Source organism: Paroedura picta, chromosome 12, assembly GCF_049243985.1.
Source record: "Paroedura picta isolate Pp20150507F chromosome 12, Ppicta_v3.0, whole genome shotgun sequence".
Classification (NCBI taxonomy): Eukaryota; Metazoa; Chordata; class Lepidosauria; order Squamata; family Gekkonidae; genus Paroedura; species Paroedura picta.
Genome location: NC_135380.1, coordinates 40755105 through 40782447, shown reverse-complemented (window position 1 = coordinate 40782447; position 27343 = coordinate 40755105). Strand labels below are relative to the sequence as shown.

Here is a 27343-nt window from a genome sequence, read left to right as displayed (position 1 = left end):
GTAGCCAGGATAGGAATACAGGCTGCCTTCTCCCTACTTAATGTTTCAGCTTTATGAATCAACCCAAAGGCTTAGGTTTTGTGACAGATTTTGGGAGAAAACTTTCAAAACATGTGTGATGGGGGCAAATTAGAAGTGTTGGAGTTGTATGAATTTTTAAAAGTGAACAAAAGGGTTCCTATGTCTTTAAAGAGGTTTTGCTTTCTGATTATGTCATGTCTTTGTTAGCAGAGCCAGAGGATTGCCTGCTGTCAGTGTGTTTTACTCTGCGAGTTACAGCTAGTGACAGCTAGGGCTAGTCACAGCCCTATCAGAGCTGTTCTCACAGAGCAGTTCTTAGAGCTCTCTCAGCCATACCTACCTCACAGGGTGTCTGTTGTGGGGATAGGAAGGGAAGGTGAGTGTGAACCGTTTTGAGATGCATGAACCCAGCTGGGTGTCCCTGGACTTGTGACAGAGCACTCTCAGCCCTACCCATCTCTGTTGTGGGGAGGGAAGGTGATTCTGAGCTGCTTTGAGACACATGAAATCAGCTGGGTGACCCTGGGCCAGTCACAGTTCTCTCAGAGCTCTCTCAGCCCCACCTACCTCACAGAGTGTCTATTGAGGAAAGAAGAAGAAAAAATTCCACCAGGTCAGGGCCAGGAGTGAAAAGACTCTGGCCCTGGTTGAGACCAGTATGACTTTCTTGGGACCTGGGATCCTAAGCAAGGGGATGTAACAGAAGAAGCAGCCCACAATACGCCTCAGGACATGCTTTGGCAGCTGCAGCGTGTCAAGTGGCTGGCAGTCGAGTGCATGCATTTACATGGATATGTACTAGCGGAAAATGACCAGAGTGATTTTTCTCATCCCTGTTCTTTTGTTCCGGGAATCCATGTTTCAATTTTGCTTCTCCCTGCTGCAGATCGACTCTGTGGTTCTGCATTTTTTGTACCCTTTTCCGCTTTATGGCACCAAAATGTTTTTCCAGTCAGGTTTGCATTTTTTGGTGTTATTTTTTCCATCAATGTCAATATTTTGCATTTACAAGTGGAAACCCACAAGGACTCACGGGAGGCCTTTCATTTCCCCTTCTCCCGCTATTTCCTCTGTCCCTTTCAGGAAAGCCCCCAAGCCCACTCCCTCTTCCTGCTTCCACCTCTCCATGCAGGGTGGCCAACCTGGAGATCTCTTGGAATCACAATTGGGCGGGGGGGGCTCACTTTCCCCCATATTATTTCCTATTTCCCTTCCCCTGACAACTCCCACATCATCTCCCCTTTTCCTGCTTCACTCTCTCCTTCTCAGCTCGTCACCAACTTACCTGTATTTGCCTCCCATTTTTCCACAGAGGGGACCAAAGGAGCTTATACTATTCTGTCTCCTCCTTTTTAAATGCACAAGGGCTCTGTTTGGTGTAGTGGTTTGGAGAGCCAGTTTGGTGTAGTGGTTAGGAGTGTGGACTTCTAATCTGGCATGCCAGGTTCGATTCTGCCCACTTGCAACCAGCTGGGTGACCTTGGGCTCGCCACGGTACTGATAAAAAACTGTTCTGACCGGGCAGTGATATCAGGGCTCTCTCAGCCTCACCCACCTCACAGGGTGTCTGTTGTGGGGAGAGGAATGGGAAGGCGACTGTAAGCCGCTTTGAGCCTCCTTCGGGTAGGGAAAAGCGGCATATAAGAACCAACTCTTCTTCTTCCTCTGTGAGGTAAATTAGAACAGTTAGTTTTTATACCCTGCTTTTCATTACCTGAAAAAGCCTCAAAGTGGCTTACAATCGCCTTCCCTTCCTCTTCCCACAACAGACAACCTGTGAGGTAGGTGGGGCCGAGAGAGCTCTGAAAGAACTTGGACTGGCTCAAGGTCATCCATCTGGCTGCATGTGGAAGAGGAGTGAGGAATCAAACCCAGTTCTCCATATTAGAGGCTGCCCCTCTTAACCATAATATGTTTCTGAGGTCCTTCCCTTCCCCAAATCCTATCTTCTCCACCCATCTGGCAATCTTAAAGTCAGTTGGTATCAAGACCCTCAGAGGTTGCTGCCAGGCCTATAGTTGAGGTGGGCCCTGGATATCTCCCAGAATTTCAATTGTACTCCAGGCAACAGAGATTTGCCTCCCCTGGAGAAAAATGCCTACCGTGAAGGGGGGAATCTATGGCATTATATGAATGCGGACATACCCCACCCTTCTCAGTCTCTACCACAAAATCTGATATTTCCCAACCTGGAGTAACTCTCAGATTGGTGCAGTGGTTAAAAGTGATGGCCTCTAATCTGAAGAGCTGGGTTTTATTCTCAGCTCCTCCACATGCAGCCAGCTGGGCGATCTTAGACTAGACACAGTTCTTGCAGAGCAGTTCTCCTTGAGCTCTCTCAGCCCCACCTCCCTCATAGGGTGTTTGTTGTGGGGAGAGTAAAGGAAAGGTGTTTGTAAGCCACTTTGCTTAGTGAAAAGCATAGTATAAAAACTAGCTTTTCTTCTAGTCAGGCCTGGTCCTAAGAAGTCCTCCCTCCTATGTCAAAATAAGCCTGGAAGGGACCCTGATTCGCCCCCCCCCCTTTTTTTTTTGACAGAACCCAGCTTGGAATACAGTGGTTGCCTAGCAACAGTCACTGGGGAATCTGTTGCCTAAAGCTACAGGTCCTCTTTTTGTTTTTAATCCCTCAATTTTTAATGACTTTTCCCTTGAAACCCAGGGCCCTTTTCAGGTTTGTAGAAATACCAATCTTTCCCGTTCATAGCTCCAGTCACCAGATTTCAATATCTAAAGATCTGTCTGACTTTGCTATTAGTTTATAGCTGTGTACTTGATGCAGGTACATAAATACTATATGAATTGCATAGAAGAAAAACAATGATATGTGCACAAGACAAACAGATCTGCCAAGCCACCAGCAAAAGTGAGGACAAAAATATGAACAACATTCAATAGCCTACAGGATGCTCATAAAAACCTTTAAAAGATGGCACCCCTCAGTGAAAACCCTGCGGCCTACAGAACAGCAAAACTGGACAGACTCAGTGGCTGGGCTCTCCCAGGCAGGGCAAGGCATCCCCACTGAAATCTAGGGCTGCTATCTCCAGTTTGGGAAATGGTTGCAGGCGGCTTTGGGGCTGATGCCTGGGAAAGGTGGAGGTTGTGGGGGGAGGGAGGTCAGTGGGGATATAGCAAGGTAGTCCATGCTCCCAAGTTGTCAGTTCCTCCAGGAAAACTGATCCACTGTAATTCCTGGAGATCTGCAGACCCCACCCAGAAGCTGGTAACCTTACTGGTTATCCCTATGAAGGCAGAGACACAGAGAACAGGGCTTGGGGAAAGGATCCTAAGGGAAGGGTTGGACAGCGAAGAGGATTTAAAAACACACTTGTTTCAATGTGATATTCATGTTACTGGATCTGTTTATTTGTTTTTTTGTTCACCCAGGAGTTTGGGGTTTTTTTTGGGGGGGGGAGATTCTTGATGCTGTTGTTTAATACAATGCTTAATTTTTTTTGGATGATAATATCTTTGTAACAGTTAACTTTGTATCTTCTGTTTGCATCTTGGAAACGTTTATGAACTGCTATATAAAACATTACAAAGATGCAAACATGCAAACTATATATAATATCTGATAAATAGAGACCTCTGGAGATGAGGAAGGTTAAGAATAGTGGTTAAGAGAGGTGGCCTGATCAGGAGAACTGGGTTTGATTCCCCATACACCCTCCACATGCAGCCAGCTGGGTGATCTTGGGCCAGCCCAGTTCTCTCAGAGCTCACTCAGCCCCACCTACCTCACAGGGTATCTGTTGTGGGAAGAGAACAGTTAGGCAATTAGGCTTCACTGAGACCCATGAGGCCGGCTGGGTGACCTTGGGCCAATCACAGTTCTCTCAGAGCTCTCTCAGCCTCACCTACCTCACAGGGTGTCTGTTGTGGGAAGGGGAAGGGAAGGCAACCATAAGCTGCTTTGGGACTCCTTTTCATTTTCTTTTCATTCAACCCAGCTTTTCATTTTCTTCCTAACGCCACAGGCATCAGCCATTCACCACCTTCTCTTGATGGAAATGTGCAGGTTTTTCCCTAGCCCTGCTGGGGGGAGAGAATGATTTGTCTGAATCATATGTAATGAGCGCCTTCCCAGGCCAGCAACACTGACAAATGATGTTCCGTTTGGTTTGCTCCCTTAATTCAAGTCCTGGTCCTTGCTGGAACCACGTTGCTGGGGAAATAGATCTCAGATGTTGCCCTGGACTCCTAAACGGTATTTTCATTTGTCAATAATGGGGAGTTGGCAGACCCAGCTCTTGCTGGCTCCTCTCCTGCTTGGGTTTCTCTTCTCATTCTGAGGGCAGCTGGTTGCCACAAAACTCTATATTTAGGCCTGCCTGGTTAGCTGCCTCCAGCGCCTCTCCAACAATCTGTAGAGCTGCAAAGGAGAAGCTCAGAATGTTCCCAACAATGTATTACAGATTTGTGTGTGTGTGTGTGTGTGCAAACTGGCTATCTGCATTGTTCATAGGGCACCGCCGTAACAGTTGGGACTGCTAACTTCCAGGTGGGGCCTGGAGATCTCCCAGAATTGCAACTCATCTTCAGACCTCAGAGACTGGTTCTGCAGGAGAAATTGGCAGTTTTGGCAGACACTGGGACATTATGTCCTGCTGGGAGACCCTCCACTTTCCAAATCCTGTTTGCCCTACCCCCGGTCTCCAGGAATTTCCTAACCTTGAGATGGCAACTCGTACTGGTGGAATTTTTCTTGCAGTGGTAAGGAAGAGATCATGTATGATCATATCACCCAAGAAATGTTTAACAAATTTTAAAAAATAATGAACTCCCACCCATACAGGGCGGTCAAGAAATCTCAGGGTTTCACAAAACTCTTGTTGAGAAAGACTGGCTTATTAGAAAGCTGGCGTTGGCTGGGTGGCACCTCAGCCAAGGACTGGGGAGACATGAGTCCAATCCCTGGTGAGCCCTGAAACTCACCTGATGACCTTGGACCCATCAGTCGCAACCTAACCCACATGGATGGTCAAGATTATGCGAGGGAATTAACTGGCCCTGGGAACCTGGAGGAACAGTAGGATAAAAAAACAAGAGATGGTTGTGACCTTCAGCTGCAACGAAGAAACCACACTGTAAAGAATGTATTAAAAAATCCCACCCACCCCTAGCTGGGGTCTTAATATTTCTTTCAGAGGAACGACCACCCAAATCCCTGGAGGTCTCCCATCCAAATAGCAGCCAGGGTCAGCCCCACTTAGCTTCTAAAATCGGATGGGCTTGGGCTTGTCTGGGCTATCCAGGTCAGGGTGGAATGGCAAACTCTAGTACAGGGGTAGTCAACCTGTGGTCCTCCAGATGTCCATGGACTACAATTCCCATGAGCCCCTGCCAGCGTTTGCTGGCAGGGGCTCGTGGGAATTGTAGTCCATGGACATCTGGAGGACCACAGGTTGACTACCCCTAGTATATACATGGCCTCAGTTGATCTCTTGACTGTCATATTAGTCAGGCTCCCGCTGCAGTCCTCTCAGCTAGCTTCTAGGGATGACAGCCTCCAGGTAGGACCTGGGGATCCTTCAGAATTACAGATCCTCTCCAGATTTCAAAGATCAGTTCCCCTGGAGGAAAGAGATGCTTTGGAGGGAGGACTCTGTGGGATTGTACTTCACTGAGATCCTGTCCTCCCCAGGCTCAATCCCCAAATCTCCAGGAGTTTCCCCACCTAGATCTGCCACCCCTACCCTTCATTCTCTGCTGCTAGCCAGGGGGAACCTAGCAATCCTCCTCCCACGTAAGGCAGCAATCCTCCAGGCCAGGGGTAGTCGAACTGCGGCCCTCCAGATGTCCATGGACTACAATTCCCAGGAGCCCCTGCCAGCATTTGCTGGCAGAGGCTCCTGGGAATTGTAGTCCATGGACATCTGGAGGGCCGCAGTTCGACTACCCCTGCTCCAGGCTTACACCTGATCTCCATACTACTCCACACATCAGTTCCCCTGGAGGAAATGGCTGTTTTGGAGCATGGCTTTATACCCTCCCCTCCTAAAACCCGATTGCCCCAGGCTTCACCTCTAAATCTTCAGGGATGTCATAATGCAGAGTTGGCCGCCTTAAGGTAGCTTAAGACTGGTCATGCTTCTTCTGTCGCTAGTAGCTAGGCAGACTTCTCTTCCGTGGGGAGGGGTGCCAAGTCCTGTGCCCTTGAGTGGCCCTTCCCCTGGGTGTCCTGGCTTAGGCCTCCACCCTCGGGCTGGAGCTACCTAGCATGGCACGGATAACAGCGGCTTGTTTTCATTGCAAACACCCACGTCTTCCCGTCTAGCCTGGGAGTTCACTGTGTTACCTTTGGCCTCCTGAGACTGGCACCGGCTTTACATAAGGGCACCTCACCACACCTCCCTCTAGCCTCATGCTCATGCAAGCGATCAAGGGCTTCTCTCTCTCTCTCTCTCTCTCCTTCTCTCCCTCTCCCTCTTGTCTCATTTAAATTTGGTTCAGCACAAAGTCCATTGGGCACACCCCTGGCCCTGCAACACGCCTTCATGCTTATCATGCCAATGTTTTCCTCATGACAAAGGAAAGGGCATCCGCTTAAAGCCTGGCTGCTGACCTCGTAAAGGCACCACCGACAAAAGAAGAATGGGGGGGGGGGGGACACGCTGAGCTCGAGCATGAAATTGCTGAGCTAGAATTGATCAGCAGATTTTGATCTGACTCATTTGGGGAATAGTCAGGCCAGCGGGTTTTCGATTTGCACCTCAAGTGCTGAAGTAGCACAGCTAGGAAAGCAGTGTTTTGAAGGGGAAAAAAAAATCAGCATTCTTATTTTTGATGCATTTGGGGGGGGTCTAAGATGCTTCTTATATGGGCAGGGCTTTTTAGCCCTTTTATTTCCAATTATTTTTCTTGGTGTTTGTGTTCGTGATAACACCGCTTGCCTCAGATAGATTTCCCCCTGTGGATCTCATGGTAAATCTGTTATTCTTTAAGGCAGGGGTAGTCAATGTGGCCCTTCAGATGTGCATGGACTACAATTCCCATGAGCCCCTGCCAGCAAATGCTGGCAGGGGCTCATGGGAATTGTAGTCCATGGACATCTGGGGGACCACAGGCTGACTACCCCTGCTTTAAGGTACCACAAGACTGTTGTGGGGTTTAACGTGGCTGCCCCTCTGGAACCTATACATCATTGCTCCTTGGGCTAACATCCCATCTTTCCATGAAGAAGAACATGAAGTAGGGATCAAATAAGGCCAGAGGCAGACTTATCAACGCATGAGAAGCCAGTGGATTTCCCCTATTTATAAACAGAGCCATTTTTTATTTCTAAAGAATATTTTTTCCACACAGAATTTTTCAAAGTCTAACATAGCAGGGCCAAAATGTTAAAAAAAACATAACCCCCCGTTTTACCTGAGCATCTAATATATGCATAAGTTAAAATACATTATGGTTTAGGGACTGTGTACATTTCATTCCCCACTCAACAAAACAAAATCAAAGTCCGGTGGCACCCTTAAGACCAACAAAGATTTATTCAAGGCACTCCTTGGTGATATGCTGAAAGTACCTTACAAACACCTTTCCCTTCTCTGCCAAACAGACAACCTGTGAGATAGACAGACCACCCTGAGCCTTAAGGGAGGGTGGTATATAATCGGTAAACCGCTCTGGCGGAGTGGTAAAAATAAAATTGTAAGGGCTAGGTGGGAGGGGAAAGGGGCGGGGCGAGTCCATGATAAAAACTCGGAGGGGCCAATCGGGAGCCGCAAAGCGGCTCCCGATTGGCCCCTCCGAGTGTCACTCCGGGGCAAGTGGCCAATGGGGAGCTGCACGCAAGTGGCCAATGGGGCCAATGGGGCATGCAGGACAGGCCACTTGGCCCGTCCTGCACTCTGCGGTGAGTAGGCCGGCCCCGTTTCTTTCCTGCTGGAGAGGCCACGATGTGACGGGCCTGCACTTCTGGCTGCGCCGAAGCCGGGACATCAGGGGGGAGGGGGGAAGACGCATCGCCACGGCGAGAAGATCAGGCCTGGCGTGTCGGAGATGCGCCGGCCCTGCTCCTTTTGCCGCGCCGAGCCCAGGGCGGAGGGGGGCTGGAAAGGCTTTGCTGCGGCGCAAACAGCTCCTGTCGCTGCGCTGCGGCCACAAAGTCGGGGGGAGAAGGGCCAGCAGGGATGCTGCGGCATGGGGGCTCCGCAAGGAGCCCTGCGAGCCCCCCCCCGCACCAATGCTAGCACCCATTGTATTTTAAAATACAATGGGCTTTGCCCCTAGTAAATAAATAAAATAGGTGCGGCTGAGAGAGTCCCAAGAGAACTGCTCTGTGAGAACAGATCTAAAAGAACTGTGGCCGGCTAAAGGTCACCCAGTTGGTGGACATGAAGGAGTGGAGAATCAAACCTAGTTTTCAAGGCTAGAGGCCTGTGCTGTTTAGCCAATCCACCATTATTCATAAGTTCTGAGACTTGTTTGAATGCTTAGAGATGCCAACCTCCAGGTGGGGCCTGAAGCTCTCCCCAAATGATCACCGATCTCCAGGTGAAAAAGATCAGTCCCCTGGAGAAATTGTCCTTTTCTGAGGTTGGGCTCTGTGGCCTCCCATCCCACCAGCTGCATCTTCCATCTCCATGAATGCCCTCGCCTGGAGTTGGCAACTAGAGGTTCTATTGTGTACTATGAAAAGCAGTACTGAGCATGTGCTGATTTCCTGATAGGGGAAAGTCTTTTTCCTAACCTATGTTATAATGGACCAGCCTTTGTTGTATATGTTGTGTGTTTTAAAACACGTGGGCTTGCAGGTGACAGAGCTTGCTTTTGCAACAAGCCCATCAGAATATTTTTATTTTTATTATTGTTGTTGTTGTTATTATTATTAGATTTCTAGCCCACCACTTCCAATAGCTCATGGCAGGTTAGATTAGAACATATATAAAACCCCCAATAAAATCCCCTAAAACCAAAATTACAAAAAGTCCCAAGATGTCCAGAAGCGCAGGACTAAAAGTAACACGCCCACCCCAGAGATGCACCACTATCAAATGTAAAGCTATCATACTGCTTATGTTTCTGTGCTGGGTTATCAGATGTCTGCTGGGCAGGAGAAACAGGTAGGTGCAACTAGCATCAAAGCCAGGATTGTCAGTGACCTCGAGGTTGGCAAATACCTGTCGCCGGGGTTACCTGTCCCCGAGACTTTGGGAATGGAGCGCAGAATGGCCCGGCTTTGGGGCGGGGAGGGTCCTCAGTCTAAAGCAGCTATTTCCTCCATGGGAACTGACCCCTATCTCCTGGAGACGAGCTATTATTCCAGGGGATCTCCAGATCTCGCCTACGGACTGGCGCCCCAAGTCCCAGCGCCTCTGAGCATGTGCAGAGTTGCTTCGGACAAAGGAAGCCCGCCTGGAGTCCGTCGTCAAGGAAGCTCAGTTTTACCACTCGCCACTCCCAGGTTCCCTTTGATGTCTACCACGTTTAAGGCGCAGGGCGGGACGAGAGGGCGGCGAAACGCCTTTCCGGCATCTTCCTTTGTTCGCTGCCGCCCTTGCCGCGCTAGAGCCGGCAGCGGAGTCACGCATCGCCCCCGTCTCTTTGGCAACACAATGCAGGCAGCTCGCTCGCTCTTTCTCCGCCCCCCCCCCCGCAGGAGGAGGGCCGAGCTCGGGCTCGCCGCTCTCCTCCTGATTGGCTGTGCGGTGCACAAAGGGGAGCAAATTTGGCTCGAGCCCAGGCCCCCCCCGCCTTCCCATTGGCTGCGACGCACGCCTATTCGTATTTTCCTCCCCCCCCCCCACCCGCCCCGTTCTGCACTTGCGGGGCCGATGCTGGCCAGAGGCGAAGACCGGGGAAGCGGCGGCGTCGGCGAGCGGGGCTGGCTTGGCTTTCCTTCTCCTCTTCGTCGTCGTCGTGGCCGCCCGGCAGCCCTGGGCGATGGGGGCAGGATGAGGCGCTGGTGCCGGCCGGCGCCGATGCGCACGCGGGCGCGTAAAGGGCGACAGGGTCGGGGGGCGAGGCGAGCCATGGCAGGCGCAGCCCCCCGCGCCGAATGACTCGATGGGCGGCTGGCGGAGCGGGGCGTCGCACCATGAGGATCGCGCTGCGCAGCCTCGCCCTGCTGCTCTCCCTCGCCGCCGCGCTGGCCTTTGACGCCCAGCCGCCGGGCGGCCCCGGCACGGGAGGCTCCGGCGCCGACGACGCGCCGGGCGGAGCGGGGCTCTCGCGGCCAGAGGGGTCCCCACCGCCGCCGCCACCGCCGCCCTCCCCGTCCCCGCCGGGGCGAGAAGGACAAGGAGAAGAAGAGGCGGCGGACCTGAACGAGCTCAGCTCCTGGGCGGCGGCGGCGGCGGCCACGGCCAACGCCACCGGCGGCCAGCCCACCGCGCCCTCCGGAGCCGGCCCCACCTCCGGCGGCAGGCCTCCGGGCAGCCCCACCCCCCCGCAGGCCGCCCCCGCCGCCGCCTCCCCCTCCGCGCCGGCCGCGAGCATCCCCGGCGACAGCCGCAGCCCGACGCCCACGCCGCCCGCCCGGGAGCTGGAGGAGGACGCGGACGAGGAGGAGCTGGCGGGCCACAGCGGCGCAGGTGAGGGAGGCAGGGCGCCACGCCGGCAGGTATAGCGGCACAAAGGCCAAGGGGCGGCGGGCTCTGCGGACACGGATCCCCCCGACCTGTCGAGGCGCGGCCGGGCGGGCTAAGGTGACGGTGGTCCCGGAGCCCAGGCTGGCTGCAGCAAGGGGCCGTAATAGGCGTTGGTTTGGCTCAGAGCGCCGGGGGGGGGGGCAAACGGGCTCTCCAGATGTCCTTGGGCAAGAGGGAAGACCCCGCTTACAATCGCCTTCCCTTCCACTCCTGGCAGCGGTGACCCAGTGAGGCATGTGGGGCCAAGAGAGCACTGAGAGAACTGAGACAGGCCAAGGTCACCCAGCAGGTCTCCTCTGTTTCAAAGTGGTTTACAATCGCTTTCCTCTCCCCACAACACACACCCTGGGGCTGAGAGAGCCCTAAGAGAACCGTTCTGGAGAACAGCTCTACCAGCACTGGGATTAGCCCAAGGTCACCCAGCTGGCTGCCTGTGGAGGAGCGGGGAATCAAACCCAGCTCACCAGATTAGTGACCATCAACCTGTACATCAAGCTGGCTATGAGCCAGTTGTAGGCCATGGACCTCTGGAAAGCCACGGTTGGGTCACCTCTGTTGTATACCTTGCTTTTCTGCCCAGTGAGGGCCCCCCAAACAGTGCTTGCGATCTTGTCCTTTTATCCTCACAACAGTCTTGTGAGGTGGGTTACACCCAGGCAACAGTGAGAGGGTCAAGGTCGCCCAGTGAGGAGTTGAACCTGGCGTTCCAAATCTAGTTTGCTACACAGTTTATTGGCAGATTTTTCTGTGTGGAGGTTTTTATGGAGAGTGGAGTCTTACTAATGGAGTGAGATGTTGTATATTTGATGGTGCCCCTTAACGCCATTTGTTAAAGTCATGGTTGTGGGTGCTGTAGATGTGTTACACCCACCAACTCTCTACTTATAGGCTACTATAATACTAAATGGTCTCCTTGTCTTTGAAACAAATTCCCACAAATGGCCAATCTTTTGGTGGAGTGAGGGCAAGATTCCCAAATGGCTGAGGCAGTACTAACTCTAAAAGTGATTAACAAAATTGGGTTTTGGTGTTAACCCTGTTTCGGTGTGTTATCTCTGATGGTTATTATCCACACATTTTTATTTGCATTTGGTACTTGTGCTCCTAACTCCCCCTACCCCAGTGTTCTAGATCAGCGGTAGTCAACCTGTGGTCCTCCAGATGTCCATGGACTACAATTCCCATGAGCCCCTGCCAGCGTTTGTAGTCCATGGACATCTGGAGGACCACAGGTTGACTACCCCTGTTCTAGATACTTCTAGAATACTTTTTTGCGTTTCTTGGCTGTTTTGCTAAATTACTGTGGCCGGGGGTAAAACGGTAATCTGGGGAAGGCACTGGCAAGGCCACCCTATATTGAGTCAGCCATGAAAACGCTGGGTCAGACATGACTCCCTGCTTGCACAAGGGATACCTTTACCTTTAATAGAAAAAGGTCGTTTCTTAATTGCCTGTTACTCTCCATGAACCTTCAGGATGGCAATACTTACGGAAGTAAAGCCTTTTCATGAGACGTGTACTGTTCAATGTATTCTAGGAGGTTGAGAAGACCCCAAACAGTTTTTGAAATGTAGCAATATCAATCTTATTACCAAACCAATTCAAACAAATGGCACGTCCTTCTTTGAAGGTGCCTTTTCTTTTATCAGTCCCAGGGCAGGAATTTCTGGTTCTGCTGCATCTATCTATTTGGCTAGAAGAAGCATTCCTCCTTATGTGCAGGAGGGGATGCCTCTTCTCAGGTCTGCTCAGAATCATAGTTGGGTCTATTGAACGGTCCTTCCTTCCCGGAAAGTATTCAGTGTTCATAGGATTGCAATGTATGTCAATGTGCATTCTCCCCCCCCCCCATTTGTGTATGAATTCATACAAGCTGAATAGTTTAAAAGATGTGAGGCAAGTAAGATTTTCTTTAACTGAAAAACCAACCAGGGCTTAAAGCAAGTTACAGATGCTACTATCAGCCGTTCTTCAGGCGGATTCCCTGCCTGATAAATATGTATGTATTTTAGGCTATAGTGACTTAAACTATCTCAGTTTTTAAAATATGTTCACCTGAAAATCGATTTTACAGCTATTTATACAAAACAAAACAAAAACCCTTCTCTATTGTGGTGATTTGTAGGTCTCCTTGGAATTACAGGGCTCTTTCTATGCTCATCAGTACTAACCATCATCAAAGCTATAAAGCATTAGCCCTAAAAATGCATTGGAAATATGGGAAGCGATGGTTCTTTGATCTTCTGAAGCTTAGAGCATAATGAGTATGAATGCTAGCAGAAGTGACTGGCCCTTTATTCTCACTTCCACTCACACGCCCTGTTACAAGCCTGTGGCGGCCATGAAGATTTCTGCTGATGAAGGCATTTTTGTTCAAATAATTGTATTTCAAACATCCAGTTCCAGTGTCAAACTAGGAAGAGGGTTGGACCTGGGTTCAAATCCACACATGGTCATGAAGCTTTTCAGTGGTGGCAGAGACCTCCACATTCCTTAGAAGATGGAATGCCTCTTCTACGTTCTGCTCAGAATCATACCTGGGCTTGCCTAACCTACCTTCCATGTCAAGAACATGGAAGGGGTGAAGAAGAATGGACAGTACTGTGACCTCCTTGGGGAAGGGGCACATACCACCCAAAATCTAACTGTGGAAACCTTTCCTCTTTTAATGGTGTTTCAGCATTTCTGGTTAATTGGTTGATTTTGCTTTGGAAACCTGGATTTATTTTATTTCTTTGTCCAAAACCCTTTGTGCTGAATAAAGGTAAAGGTATCCCCTGTGCAAGCACTGGGTCATGTCTGACCCTTGGGGTGACGCCCTCTAGCGTTTTCATGGCAGACTCAATACGGGGTGGTTTGCCAGTGCCTTCCCCAGTCATTACCGTTTACCCCCCAGCAAGCTGGGTACTCATTTTACCAACCTCGGAAGGATGGAAGTTGTGCTGCATAGACAATCCTAATTTAAATTGTGTCACTCTATTCCTCCTTGGTTCTTCTTCGTTCTTAATTTGGGGGAGCTTGAGAAGGGATATGGAAATGGATGCAGCAAATAGATATGGGGGGGAAAGGTTCCACCTGCCATAAGCCTCTCCAGAGGTTGTGGACCACTTGCAAGAGGCCAGATGGGTGGGGGAGCATCCCATGTTTAATCAGAAGCCAAGGAAACGGCAGGTTATATTTAGGGCTTCAGCCAGATTGCAGTGGGTGTCTCCAGGGGACAAAAGAAGGAAGATTCCAACCCAGTTTGAAGTCTGTACTTGAGACAGTATGTGGACATTGTACCTGTCTTCTCCTTTCCCTCTGCACGGCTTAAGCCTGCCTGCCCATGCACCCAAGAAAATTCATCTGCCACGGGGTTCCTGTGCCACCACAGAAAGGAGGCATGCGGGAAGGGTGGGAAGAGGCTTTGGAAGGGGATTGGGCAGATTCACGGAGGAGAGGTCTGTCAGGAGCTACCAGCTTTGGCGACCAGAGGGAACTTCCATATGCAGAGGTGGTCTGCCTCTTCATACCAGGAGGAGGAAAAGGAGCATCGCAGGAAGGCCGTGGCCCTCCACACATAGTGCTTTTAGGTGTTTCCTCTAACTTATTTGGTGATGAACATGCAATAGCCCTGTAAAATAGGTGCAATTTATTACTTCTGCATTGTGTGTGTGTGGGGGGGGTGGCTAAGAGAGAGGGGCTCAGCTACATGCACCCAGAGAGTTTATTTTTTATAATTTATTGTATCATTTGTATCTTGCCTAGCGCAGTTTCTAAAAAGAGTAGGATTTACAAGAAAAACCTGTAAATTAAAGAATTAAAAATACTCATTGAAATACCATATTGACATCACGGCTCCCTCCTAAAATAAGGTGACCAGATTGTCCTACTTTTGGAGGGACATCTGGGGGCACCTGGCATATTGTACTTACGTTGAAATTAAAAAGTATATCTTACAATACTATTTTTGTGTTCTATGAAAATTTTTGTTGTTCCATATAGACCAGATTTTTAATCAAGAACCTCCCCCCCCCAGTCAGTGGTGTCCCGCTTTACCGATGTTGAAATCTGGTCACCTTATCCTAAATTCAGCAACCGGAACCCCACCTCATTATACCCTCAGTGTGGGTATAATTGGGCAACCTGGGCAGGGATGGTGAAATTTTTACCCCAGAGGGGGCAAATACATTTGCATCCATATATAGGTATGTAAAGAGCCTCTTGTGGCGCAGAGTGGTAAGGCAGCCGTCTGAAAGCTTTGCCCATGAGACTGGGAGTTCAATCCCAGCAGCCGGCTCAAGGTTGACTCAGCCTTCCATCCTTACGAGGTCAGTAAAATGAATACCCAGCTTGCTTGCTGGGGGGTAAACGGTCATGACTGGGGAAGGCACTGGCAAACCACCCCGTATTGAGTCTGCCATGAAAACGCTAGAGGGCGTCACCCCAAGGGTCAGACATGACTCGGTGCTTGCACAGGGGAAACCTTTACCTTTACTTTATAGGTATGTATGTAGGGAAAGGCCCACTAATGACTGCTGTACTCAGTATAGGTGTGCGCTGGTCTCAACCAAAGTCTTGGCGGAAGAGCTCCATTTTACAGGCCCTGTGGAACTGTTGTAGTTCCGACAGGGCCCTGATCTCACTTGAGAGCTCATTCCACCAAGCTGGGCCTAACCCAAAGTTTGTGTCAGCGGTGAGATTTGGACCCAGTGCCTTCTTGGTTTCCAGGGGAGGCTATGAATACAATGAAAATCTAAAAGTGGCTCCCATGTTTCATAGTAAGGTGGCCCTTGTAAGGACAGAAAGACAGGATACAAGTTTTGTAAAAGGAAAACTACTCCATAAGTTATGTGTATTTATTTGTATCCCACCCCCCACTCCCAGTTGCTTACATAGTTCTCCTTTCCGACATTTTATGCACGCAGACAAAAACTGAGGTAGGCTAGACCGAGAATGTTTGGCAAAATGATTCTTACTGTAGGTGACTCAAGAAAGTGAGCCTAGTCACAGGGCTCCCTGAATGCTTCTCCACCTTTTCCCCAAGCCAGGTAACTAGCTGACTGGCCCTGAGTCAGTTGGTGGGGCTGATGACAGGGAAGACTTTGACCTTGAAATTTTACAATATGTCCAACTGAATAGGAATGTAAGCTCTGCAGTGCTCCTCCCCAAAGGTATGTGTGGATGTATGAAGAAGGTGCTGTTTCTTTGGCTCCAGTAGTTCTATGTCTTGTCATGCTGGGCCTGTTTATTCCAATTGATTTCATCATCATCTTTAAATAGGACAGGGTCCTATTAAATAAAAGAGTAAGGCCACCTGGGGAGGAGTTAGGGCGGGCCCTGTCCAGGATAAAAACTCAGAGGGCCCAATCAGGAACCGCAAAGTGTCCATCCGAACTCCTCCGAGTGTCCATCCAGGGCCAAGCAGCCAATGGGGAGGCGCGCAAAGTGCCTTCCTCTTGGCCCCTCACCAGGACAGACCAAAATTCCATTCACCCAGCCCAGTCTGGCTGCCAGTCTGCTCCTGACCACCAAAGGGAGAGGAGGTCAGACAATTTCAAGCTGCTTTGGGTAGTAAAATAAAATCAGAGTCCAGTAGCACCTTTAAGACCATCAAAGATTTATTCAAGGCGTGAGCTTTCAAGTGCAAGCACCCTTCATCTGGCTTTGCACTCGAAAGCTCACGCCTTGAATAAATCCTTGTTGGTCTTAAAGGTGTTCCTGGACTGATTTTATTGTGCTAATTCAGACCAACACAGCTACCCATTTGAATCTATCCTTTGGGTAGTAAAAAGTGGGGGTACAGAAAAACAGCTCCTCCTTGTCATCCTGTCTGCCGTCATCCTGTCTGCCTCCATCCCTGTCTTCTTTATAACCTCTAGCAGTGTCCCTTGTTCAGAAAACAGGCAATTGGGGATGGGTCAGGGAGAACAATTCTTTGGTTTGCAGTTAAAAAGAAGGGCTTTGGAGGGTGAGGTGTGGTCAGCAGGAAGCTGAGGAAAGTACAGTCCTTCCTGAGCACTTTTTATGTAGTGAACACACCTGAAAAGCCAGGGGAAGAGAAAAAGATTGCCATGTTGACATGACAACAACAACAATTCATGGTGGTTTCAGACAATTGTCTGTGTGGTGCGCGTGTTTGGGTTGCTTTTGAGCACAGTATTGGGGGTGGTCAGTATTGGCTCAGGGTGGTTTACATAAAACGTAGAAACGGTACATAAAACTTAGTTTTCATAACAATTTTCATACAACATAAATAACATTAACATTAAACTATAACATAGGTTATATATAACGATGCAAACAAGTCCAGAGCAGAATTCATGGGTGGATCTCTGGGAGGGAGGGAGCAGGGGCCCTGTAGATGTTGCTGGTCTCTCAGTCTCAACCAAATGCCTGGAGGAAGAGCTCCCTTTTGCAGGCCCTGCAGAACTGTTTTAGCTCTGTCAGGGCCTTGGTCTCCTCCGGGAGCTCATTCCACCAGGTGGGGGCCAGGACCGAGAAGGCTCAGGCCATGGTGGAGGCTAGGCGGGCTTCTTTAGGGCGAGGTTAGTGGCGGCGGAGTGTAAAGCTCTTTGAGGAGCATAGGAAGGGAGGCGGGCCCTGACCACGTGTGGCCTTAAAGGTAATTACCAGAACCTTTAGCTGCTCTCGATGTGCTCAGAATTCTTTCTAATAAATACATGCCATTTTATTGTGTTGGGCAATTACAGCCATTGGATGTTGTAGGTACAGAAAGCTCCTTTTGCCTGCTTCAAATGCTGTCCCACTTTGCAGAAATGATTAACTCAGTCATGTTGAGAAATGTGCGTGAAGAAGACTCTTAATCCAGCCTTTCTCAACTTTTTACCATTGACAAACCCCTGAAATATTCTTCAGGCTTTCAGTAGCCCCAGAAGTGACACAATCATGTAGAACATGGTTGGGAAGCATAGCTGTGGACACGCCCACCCAGGGCCCTTTCCCCTCCCCCCCCCCTTGAGGCCCATTAGTGGCCATTTTGGGAGGAGGTGGGTGGGTTGACTTGTATGTCATATCCCCGATAAATGTTTAACAAATATAAAAATATATATAAATATAATTAACTCCCACCCATTTGGGAAACCCTTCCAGAGCCCTCAAGAAACCCCAGGGTTTCACAAAACCCTGATAGAGAAAGCCTCCCTTAATCAGGAGAGATGCTTAATTTCTATCTGTGTGAACTATCAGTGCTCTGAGGTCTGTAGAAATTAAAATTTAAAACTAGATACTACTGAACTTTCAGAATGGTTCCAACTAGAGACAAACTGGGTGGGGGGAAGGTACTTTTAAGGGTGTAATTAATTAAGTGGCGTGGCTGGGGGTTTCACATCACTGACTGTGTCCACAGTTAACTGCGTGTGGCAACAATGACTGTATGGATCAGTGTTATCTGAAGCTGAACCCTGGATCGGGATTCACTGATACGCCCTGTGAGTGGGGAGGTAGACGGGGGTGACTTTCTCAGTTGAAGAAGGAATTGTTCCTAGTGACAGGAGCTCCAGTCTCTGCTGCTGCCTCAGCTAAACAGGTTTCGCAGGCTTTTTGTATGGTTTCTGGCTCATGCTGACGGTATGAGGAAGCATGTCTAATGAGAGTTTCTTTTCGTTAACAACAGCATTGATGGATTCTCTTTTCAACTCCTTTTTTTTTTGCCCCCCCCCCCCTTTGGCAGAAGCTAAGAAATGCTCATGCATCTCTGCGTGGAGCAAGATGCTTGCCTGTTTCTAATAGGGGATGCGTTTGTAATTATTGGTCAAATAAAGCCAAGAAAGAGGCTTGTAGTTTTAAATTTCATAAATATATCAAAACAGTGCTGTTTTACATGCCAGCATGTAAGCTCCAACTGTTTCTCTGTTTTCGTGAGCCAGACCCTGTATTCTGGTCCTTCTCCATGCCTATTTTTGCCTTCTGGTTAATATGAGATGTTACCCAGAAGAAGAAGAGTTGGTTTTTATATCCCACTTTTCACTGTCTGAAGGAATCTCTGATGTGGCTTACAATATTCTTCGCTTCCTTTCCCCACAACAGACACCCTGCAAGTTAGGTGGGGCTGAGATAGCTCTGATAGGACTGCTCTGGGGGGAAAAGCACTATCAGGGCTGTGACTGGCCCAAGGTCGCCCAGCCAGCTGCCTGTGGACGAGCAAGTAATCAAACTTGGCTTGCTAGATTAGAAGCTGCCACTCTTAACCATGACACCACGCTGGCTCTCCGGGTTATTTAGATCTTGGTAACTAAACAGGTCCAAGCCTGGCCAGTATTTTGATGGGAGACCAGCAAGGACCACTGGCGATCTTTAAGCAACAGCTGGACAGATACTTACCATGGATGCTTTAGGCCAGCTTTATCGACCTTCTTACTATTGAGAAACCCCTGAAACATTCTTCAGGTTTTGAGAAACCCCAGAAGTGATGCCAATGCTGAAAGCTCCTGCAGGGCCCACAGCTCACCCGGGAGCTCATTCCACCAGGTCAGGGCCAGGCCCGAGAAGGCCCTGGCCCAGGTTGAGGCCAGGCATGCTTCCCTGGGGCTGGGATTGACCAGTAAATTGGCACCCACAGAGTGTAGGGCTCTATGGGAGGCATAAGGTGACAGGCGGTCCTTTGGGTATGTGAGTCCCAAACCGTGGAGGGCCTTAAAATTAAAACCTTGAAATGGATCTGGACAGCATCTGGCAACCAGGGCAGCCACCTCACCACCGGCTGGATATGGGCCCTCCACGGTGTTCCCCTGAGGACCCATCTCAAATTTCCAAACCTGCTATCTGTCCTCCCTGCCCCTGCCACCAGGTTTAACATTTTTGTAAATGTTGGAGTGGATCCTACCTCTGTGCTACCACTCCCTTGCAAAAAATTGAAAACCATCCAATTTCAACAGCTCTTCTGTTGGAGGAAGATCTACTCTAGGTTGTGGAAGGCTCGTTGAAGCCACCATAACTGCTTCAGTGAAAACTCAATCATCTAATTTTTTTCTCTGCTTGAATTGTCCTCCCTCCTCCATTAATTTCTTGTTCTTTCCCCTGAGTGAGGCTTGCAAAGTGAGGAGGGGGCTAACATGCTTGGCTCCTCTTGCGCCAGCCATTCTGGGATGGCATTCGTCACCCCTTCTCACAATTCCAAGGGTGGCCCCAGGGTTCAGAAGGTTGCAGACTGCTGTTATAGCATGTAAGAAAAGAAATATCCCCGCTGCCAGAAGCATCTAACCATCTCTGAAGCCAAGTGCTATTTATAGGAGGGATTGTATATCTAGGAAACCTTGGACGTTTTTTTCCAGCGGTGCCTACGCCTCTGATTGTCTTGATGGCCTCAAGGGTGTTGCTTCACCCTCTTCCTGCCTCTGTTTCTGCATCCCTTTATCCCAGTTTTCCATATCTGTTTGCCTCCTTTTTTTTTAAAGTTTTGGATGCTTTCCTTGTCAAAACTCCTGACGTTCTTTGAAGTTTGGAAACTGCTAATTATAACGATTAATGCTCTTAGCAGGGTAATTTTTCCAAACTGTACCGTGCTGCTTTTCTAGCATTGAGGGATGGGATGTGAATGCTACACTGTTTGGATGGTTAGCTTATAACATCCTATAGTGCAGGGGTAGTCAAACTGCGGCCCTCCAGATGTCCATGGACTACAATTCCCAGGAGCCCCTGCCAGCGAATGCTGGCAGGGGCTCCTGGGAATTGTAGTCCATGGACATCTGGAGGGCCGCAGTTTGACTACCCCTGCTATAGTGTTTCCTAGAAAGAGGACACACTTGCTAGATCAGTGGTTCTCAACTTACCTGATGGCGCAACCCCCTTTGGGTTGCCAAGGCCGTGGCCGTGCCACCGTGGCGGCTGCCTTGGAGACCCAAAGGGGGTCATAGGGTTGTGCGCGGCCGCTTCGGCGATCACGGAAGCCCGAGGTGGCCAGCAGTGCAAGCTTTCCTCGTACCTGTGAGCCAAAGGCCACATATATATTATGTAAATCCTGCCAAGAAGAATTGATCCTATTGAAGGACTTCATTGGCATACATTAAGTTGAAAAACAGCCACTGATGAAAACTCACTTGAAAACGGTTTTAATCTGGAGGCCATTTTGGTTGTTCTATTAAAAGAAGAGGTTAGACACGTTTAGTTACATTCATTGTGAAATTGTTTATTATAGCCTAGGATAGGTTCTTTTTTTCGGTTTGGTTAAGAGTAGCAGCTTTTAATCTGGAGAGCCAGGTTTGATTCCTCATTCTTCCTCCACACGCAGCCAGCTGGGTGATTTTGAGATAGTCACAGTCCTGTTAGAACTTTTCTCACATAGCAGTTCTCTTAGAACTCTCTCATCCCCACTTACCTCACGGGGAAGGTGATCGTAAGCCACTTTGAGACTCCTTCATGTAGTGCAAAGTGGGGTGTAAACATTCTTCTTGGTTGTGTCTTGCAATCCTAGGAGAGCCAGACTTTGGGCTCTGCAAGTTTGGCTCAATTTGTTTGGGGCATTGGCATTTTCAACACTGGCCCTTCTACTGTCTCCACCAAATTGCTCTGTTTTGAGCTGCTCCAAATGTCCCAGTTGCATCCGCAGGCTGGATTCTCAGTTCTGATTTCTGTCCTGGTTATAAGAGCATGTTTATTACGTATTCTTCTGGGCCATCAGCTGAAACAGGGTGGGTGCATTCAGTCTGGGACATGTCCAGACCTTCTCTGTGACTTTCTGGTCGAGTCTGGATAACAGAGTCTTCTGCCTCAGTGGACGCTGAAAGTCCTGTTTGGTTTGTGGAAGTTGTGGAATGCAGCCAGCTTGGCTTATGTAACAGACGTTGTCTCTGTCCTGGTATTGGGCAGTTCAGGAACATAGGCCTGTTCTCAGGGTCGCTGGGTTACAATCCGGAGGTGTTTCTTAGCTCGGAAGGGGGGAACTGTGGCCCAATTTTTCTACACATACTGATGCTTTCTCTAGAGCTGTAAGGATTCGGAGCACTTTGTGTGCATGATCTTGTAAGAACATCTTCACCAACTACTGGCTTTGATCACTGGCTTTGCCAGTTTTATTTCTGACTAGATTTAAAGCCCGTTGTACTTTTAAATACAACGGGCGCTAGAAAGGGGGGGGGAGGAGGCCTTTTGGGCCCGGGTGGAAGGCCTGTTCCCCGCCCCTTCCCCCCAGTGGCAGTCCGGCCTTCCCCCCCCCCCCCGGGCCTAGAAGCACACCGACGGCCTCTTTGAGGCCCCGGGTGTGATTCTGGGGCCGGGGGCAAGGCCTCCTTTTGTACTCACAACATGGTGCCGCTTCCACGTCGTTTTCGGGACTGTCCTGGTGAGGGCCCAATCGGAAGGCGCTTCGCCACCCATTCTCCGCCCACTTAGGCCTTAGCCTTTTATTTAACAGCGTCCCGCTGTTAAATATATGTCTTTGTGAACTACAAATGGGTTTCAGGGGTCTGATTGGCTGGTTTGGCAGGGAGTTATGTGGCTGTGTGTGGATGCTGTGACACAGTTTACTAATGTAACAGGATTAACTTTTGCTTATATATTCCTACTGTTATGATGGTCAGTTCTTAGTCTGACGAAGAGTGCTTGCACTCGAAAGCTCACGCCTTGAATATATCTTTGATGGTCTTAAAGGTGCTCCTGGACTCTGATTTTATTTCACCAACTAAATTTCACTACAGTACGAAGAAGTCCTATGGCAGAAAACTTCAGCCTGTGTCTTGGACTTCTGAAGATCTGCTGATCTGATTGTAATTTTTTGCCCCCCTAGGAAAACATGGGGTGTGATTCGTTTCCTTCTGTTTTAATTTCCCTTTTTGTTCTGTCGCAGATTTAAGAATGACAGTCCTGCGACAAAAAGCTTCAAAGGGAAATTACAACTTGATATTGCTGAACTTGAACTCATTTACAAGTTCAGAGTGGCGGATTCCCCCCCCCCCCCAGCTTCCAGAGCTGAACAGGGACACAGGATTCCTACAGAGGAATTTCCCCTCTGCTTTCATCAAGCTCATTGTGATGTGCATTGTATTTTTGAATCCTTTACGAGCCTTCTTTACAACATCCCCTCCCACCTATAATGAAAAGACTGATCTCCATTCCCACTAGTGACCCATAGACCGTTTATGCACTGGGAATTTCACTGCCCCAGCTCCCGTGCAGGAGCACAAATAGGGGGTGGATGAGGTGCTTCAGGCCAGATGCTCCCCCATGTAGTTGCAGGAAGAGGTGGGGCAAATCTGCCACGACTAAAGCTCCAGCCTGCAGCACAGCATGAAACCTCCAGTGCATAAACGGTCATAAAGGGACCTTTGATTCTTGAGATCTTATACGCTGGAAGTTTTGTTGGTCTCTGAGCTACCACTGTACTCGGATCTAACCGTTCTATTGCAGACAGTCATGGCCACCCTCTGAAATGATGCTGTTTGTTTTATCGCTGTTCCTGTGGACTTAACTGTAAGCTCCTTCGAGTGAAAATCAGACTGGCGGACTAATACTGCTTTATACTGTTTCCAGCTCTGTGTTAGAAGCTGCCTTGGGAAGCCGTTGGAGCTAAAATTACAGGGCAGTGCGTTTGTCAAATAACACATGCACGAAACCATCCTGTCAAGAAGGCTGGTTTTGTTACTCTCGTGTTGCAGAGGGTGTACACAAGTGGAACCGTGTGCTTAAGCTGCCTAGTGAAATTTTGGGCAGGAGTCACATTAGAACCAGGGATCTCTTGGATAATGGCTCATTCTTTTAGCTGTGGTCCTAAGTCCTGATTTTATTGTATAGAATAGTTCTGCAAAGGGGAGGTGGGAGATATCTGGGTTGTTTTTATAAGAGGTACTCACTGGCCTGCCTGCCTGCCTCCCCCTCCCTCCCCCCCACTCTACCCCACCCTGGTTTGGATCTTCCCCAGAACCTTCTGTACAGATCTTAGCGTGCATTGTGTCGAGGCTAGTCTCTGCAGGATTGACAAGCTCTTGATAGAAATCAACAAGGGACAGTCCCCAGATTTCCAGGGTCAAGGCTTTTGGGAACTCCCCCAAAGTATCTGCACAAGGACCTTAATCTAGGCACCTTGGCAGCTGCTACAGCACTGATTGCAACTTGCTAGGAAAGCTCATCCCAGACCTATGAGTCAACAAAACTAGTTTAGGCTGCTGACCAATGGATAAGGGACTAACTGATGCGGGTTAGCTGGGGGACACAGTTGATGCAGTACCTGAAGAATCTCTTTTGGAGTGACTGTACATCTTGGACTGAGGCTCAACCCAGTATAATGCAATTCTCAAATGCCATTTGGAAATCTCTGCATCATAAACCACTTACATTGTTTGATTTTTGTTGCATTTGACATGTGCTAAGGCTTTTTTTCAGTCTTGTATCCTCCCCCCCCCCAAAAAAAACCCCCAGATGCTTAAAAAAAAGAGTACAGTTTTGTGGTTGGACTTCAAAGGAAAACCCCCCAAAGCTCATCTGGGTGATGGAAAATGAGTAGGCTGATTTAGTCTTGGCAGTGCACTTCTATTTAGTTGGTTGATTGTGCCCAGCTTTTCTGCTAAAATAGCCTTCAAAATGTTGTATAAAAGAAATCTTTTAAAGCAAATACAATTCAAAATGCTGAAATGTGAAACAGAAGCGCAGCGTCGTCTGTATTAAAAATTGGCACTGAAAATCACAGTAAATACTGATACATTAATAGAAGCAAATACAATTGGCAGAAGAAAAGGCCATTCACCCCCATGTCAGGAAATCAATGCATTTCTTCTGCCTCCAGATGAAAATAGCTGTAACAGATCTCCATATGGGCAGTTTTCGTAGCATGATTTTACATTTTTATTGCACATAGAAGCCACCTCAAGTGTGTTCTGCTATTAAAGAGGCAAGCATATTAGTGAGGTATGAATGTTTGAAATGAACTGTATCTTGGCTTTTGATTTTAAAAATTCTCCAAAATGACTGACAAAACATTTTAAAATTAGCAATACGGATGACCGAAAAAGAGCAACTGGAAATTTAAACTGTTGTGTAGACAGACATCTGCAAGAAAGTGAGAAGCAGATTTCGCCACAAGCCCTCTGAAATAAAAGCGCATCATTATTCAATCGGATCTGAATGATTTATGTCCCTGCCTTGTCACCAGTAGCTTCCAAGATAACTGGTATAGAAAATTTAATTAGAACAAGAGAGCAACCCGAGTAAAAAGCTGCAGTAATTGTAGTGTCTGCATTAATAGCTGGTGAAAAGATACCATAGAATCATAGAGTTGGAAGGGGCCATACAGGCCATCTAGTCCAACCCCCTGCTCAGCGCAGGATCAGCCCAAGCATCCTAAAGCATCCAAGAAAAGTGTGTATCCAACCTTTGCTTGAAGACTGCCAGTGAGGGGGAGCTCACCACCTCCTTAGGCAGCCTATTCCACTGCTGAACTACTCTGACTGTGAACATTTTCCCCTGATATCTAGCCTATATCATTGTACTTGTAGTTTAAACCCATTACTGCATGTCCTTTCCTCTGCAGCTAACGGAAACAGCATCCTGCCTTCCTCCAAGTGACAACCTTTCAAATAGGGCTATCGTGTCCCCTCTCAACCTCCTTTTCTCCAGGCTGAACATTCCCATGTCCCTCAACCTATCTTCATAGGGCTTGGTCCCTTGGCCCCAGATCATCCTCGTCGCTCTCCTCTGTACCCTTTCAATTTTATCTACTTCCTTCTTGAAGTGAGGCCTCCAGAACTGCATGGAAGAGCCTGACATTATGGGTAGTAAACAGGCCTTGTCATGTTTGGGTTGCATGGCCCACTCTGTTACATGGAAATGAGCAAAACATGAAAATGCCCCAGATTTTGGCAGCAGGGAGGGGGGATAGCATACAGCTGTCTCACTTTGGCATCTGTCACAATGACTTGACAACTGTCAACCCAGCAGGGATCTGAGGAGAATTTTTTCTGGTCTGACACCCATTACTTCCTCTCTGCAACCCACCCTGGGATCTTGACAAAGCCATTATTCAGCAGAAGCTCCAGCAAACCCACTACTTGCTGACTGGACCAAAAAAAGAATTTCCTACTTCTGAGGAAAACACCTTCAAATATGGGGCAGAAAAGAGAAAGGCTGATGCTTGCTTTGCGGAAAACAAATCTTTTTCCAAGGAGGAGGATTTCTGAATATGATTCTGTGCTACAGCTAGAATCATATTTTGTTTTTTTTTGTTTTATAGTTTCACTTTGTGTTAGTTTACGTCTGTGTGTGTCTAATCTAAAACCTTTTACCCATTTATTTTTTACCTCTGAGAGCCCTTCTATATCTGTTCCCCTCATGCGCTGGCTCTTTTTGGTTCGCTGTTCCACAGGGGAGGAAAGGAGAAGATGCAATCCTCCTCTCACACAGAGAATACAGTCAAAGGGTGAATTAGTAGCTGGCCTACTGCAGCTAGTTGATATTCTTAAAGTCTCTTAAGTCAGGGGTCCCCACCACAGCACAAGGGCCTTTTCTGTGCGGCTGAGGTAAGCTCTGGCAGCCATTTTTGGCTGTTCCCACCCTACTGGGTCAGAGTTCCCAAAGTGCCTACAAGTTCATTAAGGTTGGGGGTTTTTAATCGAGCTAGTAACTCAAAGAGGCCAGGGTGCCTGTGGGAAGTCTCAGTACAGGAGAAAGATGAAGCTACAAGAGAAGGCACAAAGCATTCCATGTTTATATACTGCCATTGTAGACATTGTATGTTTCTCAGGAGGTCTATCTGAGCATTGATTAGGCTAAGATCCGCATCACTCCAATAAGGGTGGCATTCTGTATCCAGTTGGTGTCACAGCGGAGAAGGCCCTGTCCCTCGTGGCCTCCTCCACCCCAGCCAAGCACCAGAGGCAGGGCCATGGTTGAGGATCTCGGTACTGGGCAGGGATATATGAGTGTTGGTAGTCCTTCAGGAACCCTGACACTCAGACATTACTTTTTTCTGTACTGGGATTCTCCATTTTAAGACTGATGTCCTCCTTTGTCCTCTATCCGCTGTATTTTTGGTTTGTAATCTTTTATCTTCACTCGGATTGAGATCCTCAACAGTGTGCAGGAAGTTCTTTGGAAGCTCCCTGTATACAGTGCACATTTTTTGAGGACCCCGCACCCCAAAGTATGATACCTGGCAAGCAGCCCCATGTCTTAGAGAGAGACTTGGTGAGCATCCAGCAGTACCAACAACTGTGGCTGGGGAGAAAAGCAGGGTCTTGATGCTTCTCAAAGTAATTAGCCTTTGATTCTCATGAAGGCTTTGTCAGGCCTGGGAAAACTCTGTGAGGTCATCCAGCAGAAAAGGGATGTAGCCATAAAGCCATTTGAGCCACTTGAGTTGCATCAAACTAGGCCTGGAAGCATTTATGTGCCAATAGCAACGTCTGCTCTTTACTGATGCCATGTATGTTGTAAACAGGAAGTCAGGAGAGTCATTTCTCACTGTCTTGAATTTACTTCTGGTTTACAGCTACTTATTTTGACAGCATTGGTTGGGCTGGTGATTGGGAATGTTACTGAACGTTGTTGCTTTGCTAGAAACGACGTTTATTATTATTATTATTATTATTATTATTATTATTATTTAATCTTCCCTTGTGCACATAGGACCTACTGATCATTTGTGTAGCCATGTCTGTTTCCTCAGACTGAATTTCCCACATGAAAACAACTTAATGTTTATTAATTTGGATTTTTATATCACCCTTCCCTACAGCTCTGGGTGGTTTACATAGAACGCTGTACAAAATTACATAGAACATTATAACAATCTGTCAGGT

General features: G+C 48.5%; 1 protein-coding gene across 1 annotated transcript in view; it reads left to right on the top strand.

Annotated features, from left to right (window-relative positions):
• Nucleotides 1-9771: 9771 nt before the first annotated feature.
• The window catches only part of MEGF9 (multiple EGF like domains 9), an 84410-nt gene continuing 66838 nt past the window's right edge, over nt 9772-27343 (top strand). Inside the window, exon 1 of the mRNA XM_077305316.1 lies at nt 9772-10562. Within this exon, the coding sequence (XP_077161431.1) occupies nt 10028-10562 (535 nt within the window). The 5' untranslated portion in view covers nt 9772-10027. The remainder of the gene's footprint in view (nt 10563-27343) is intronic.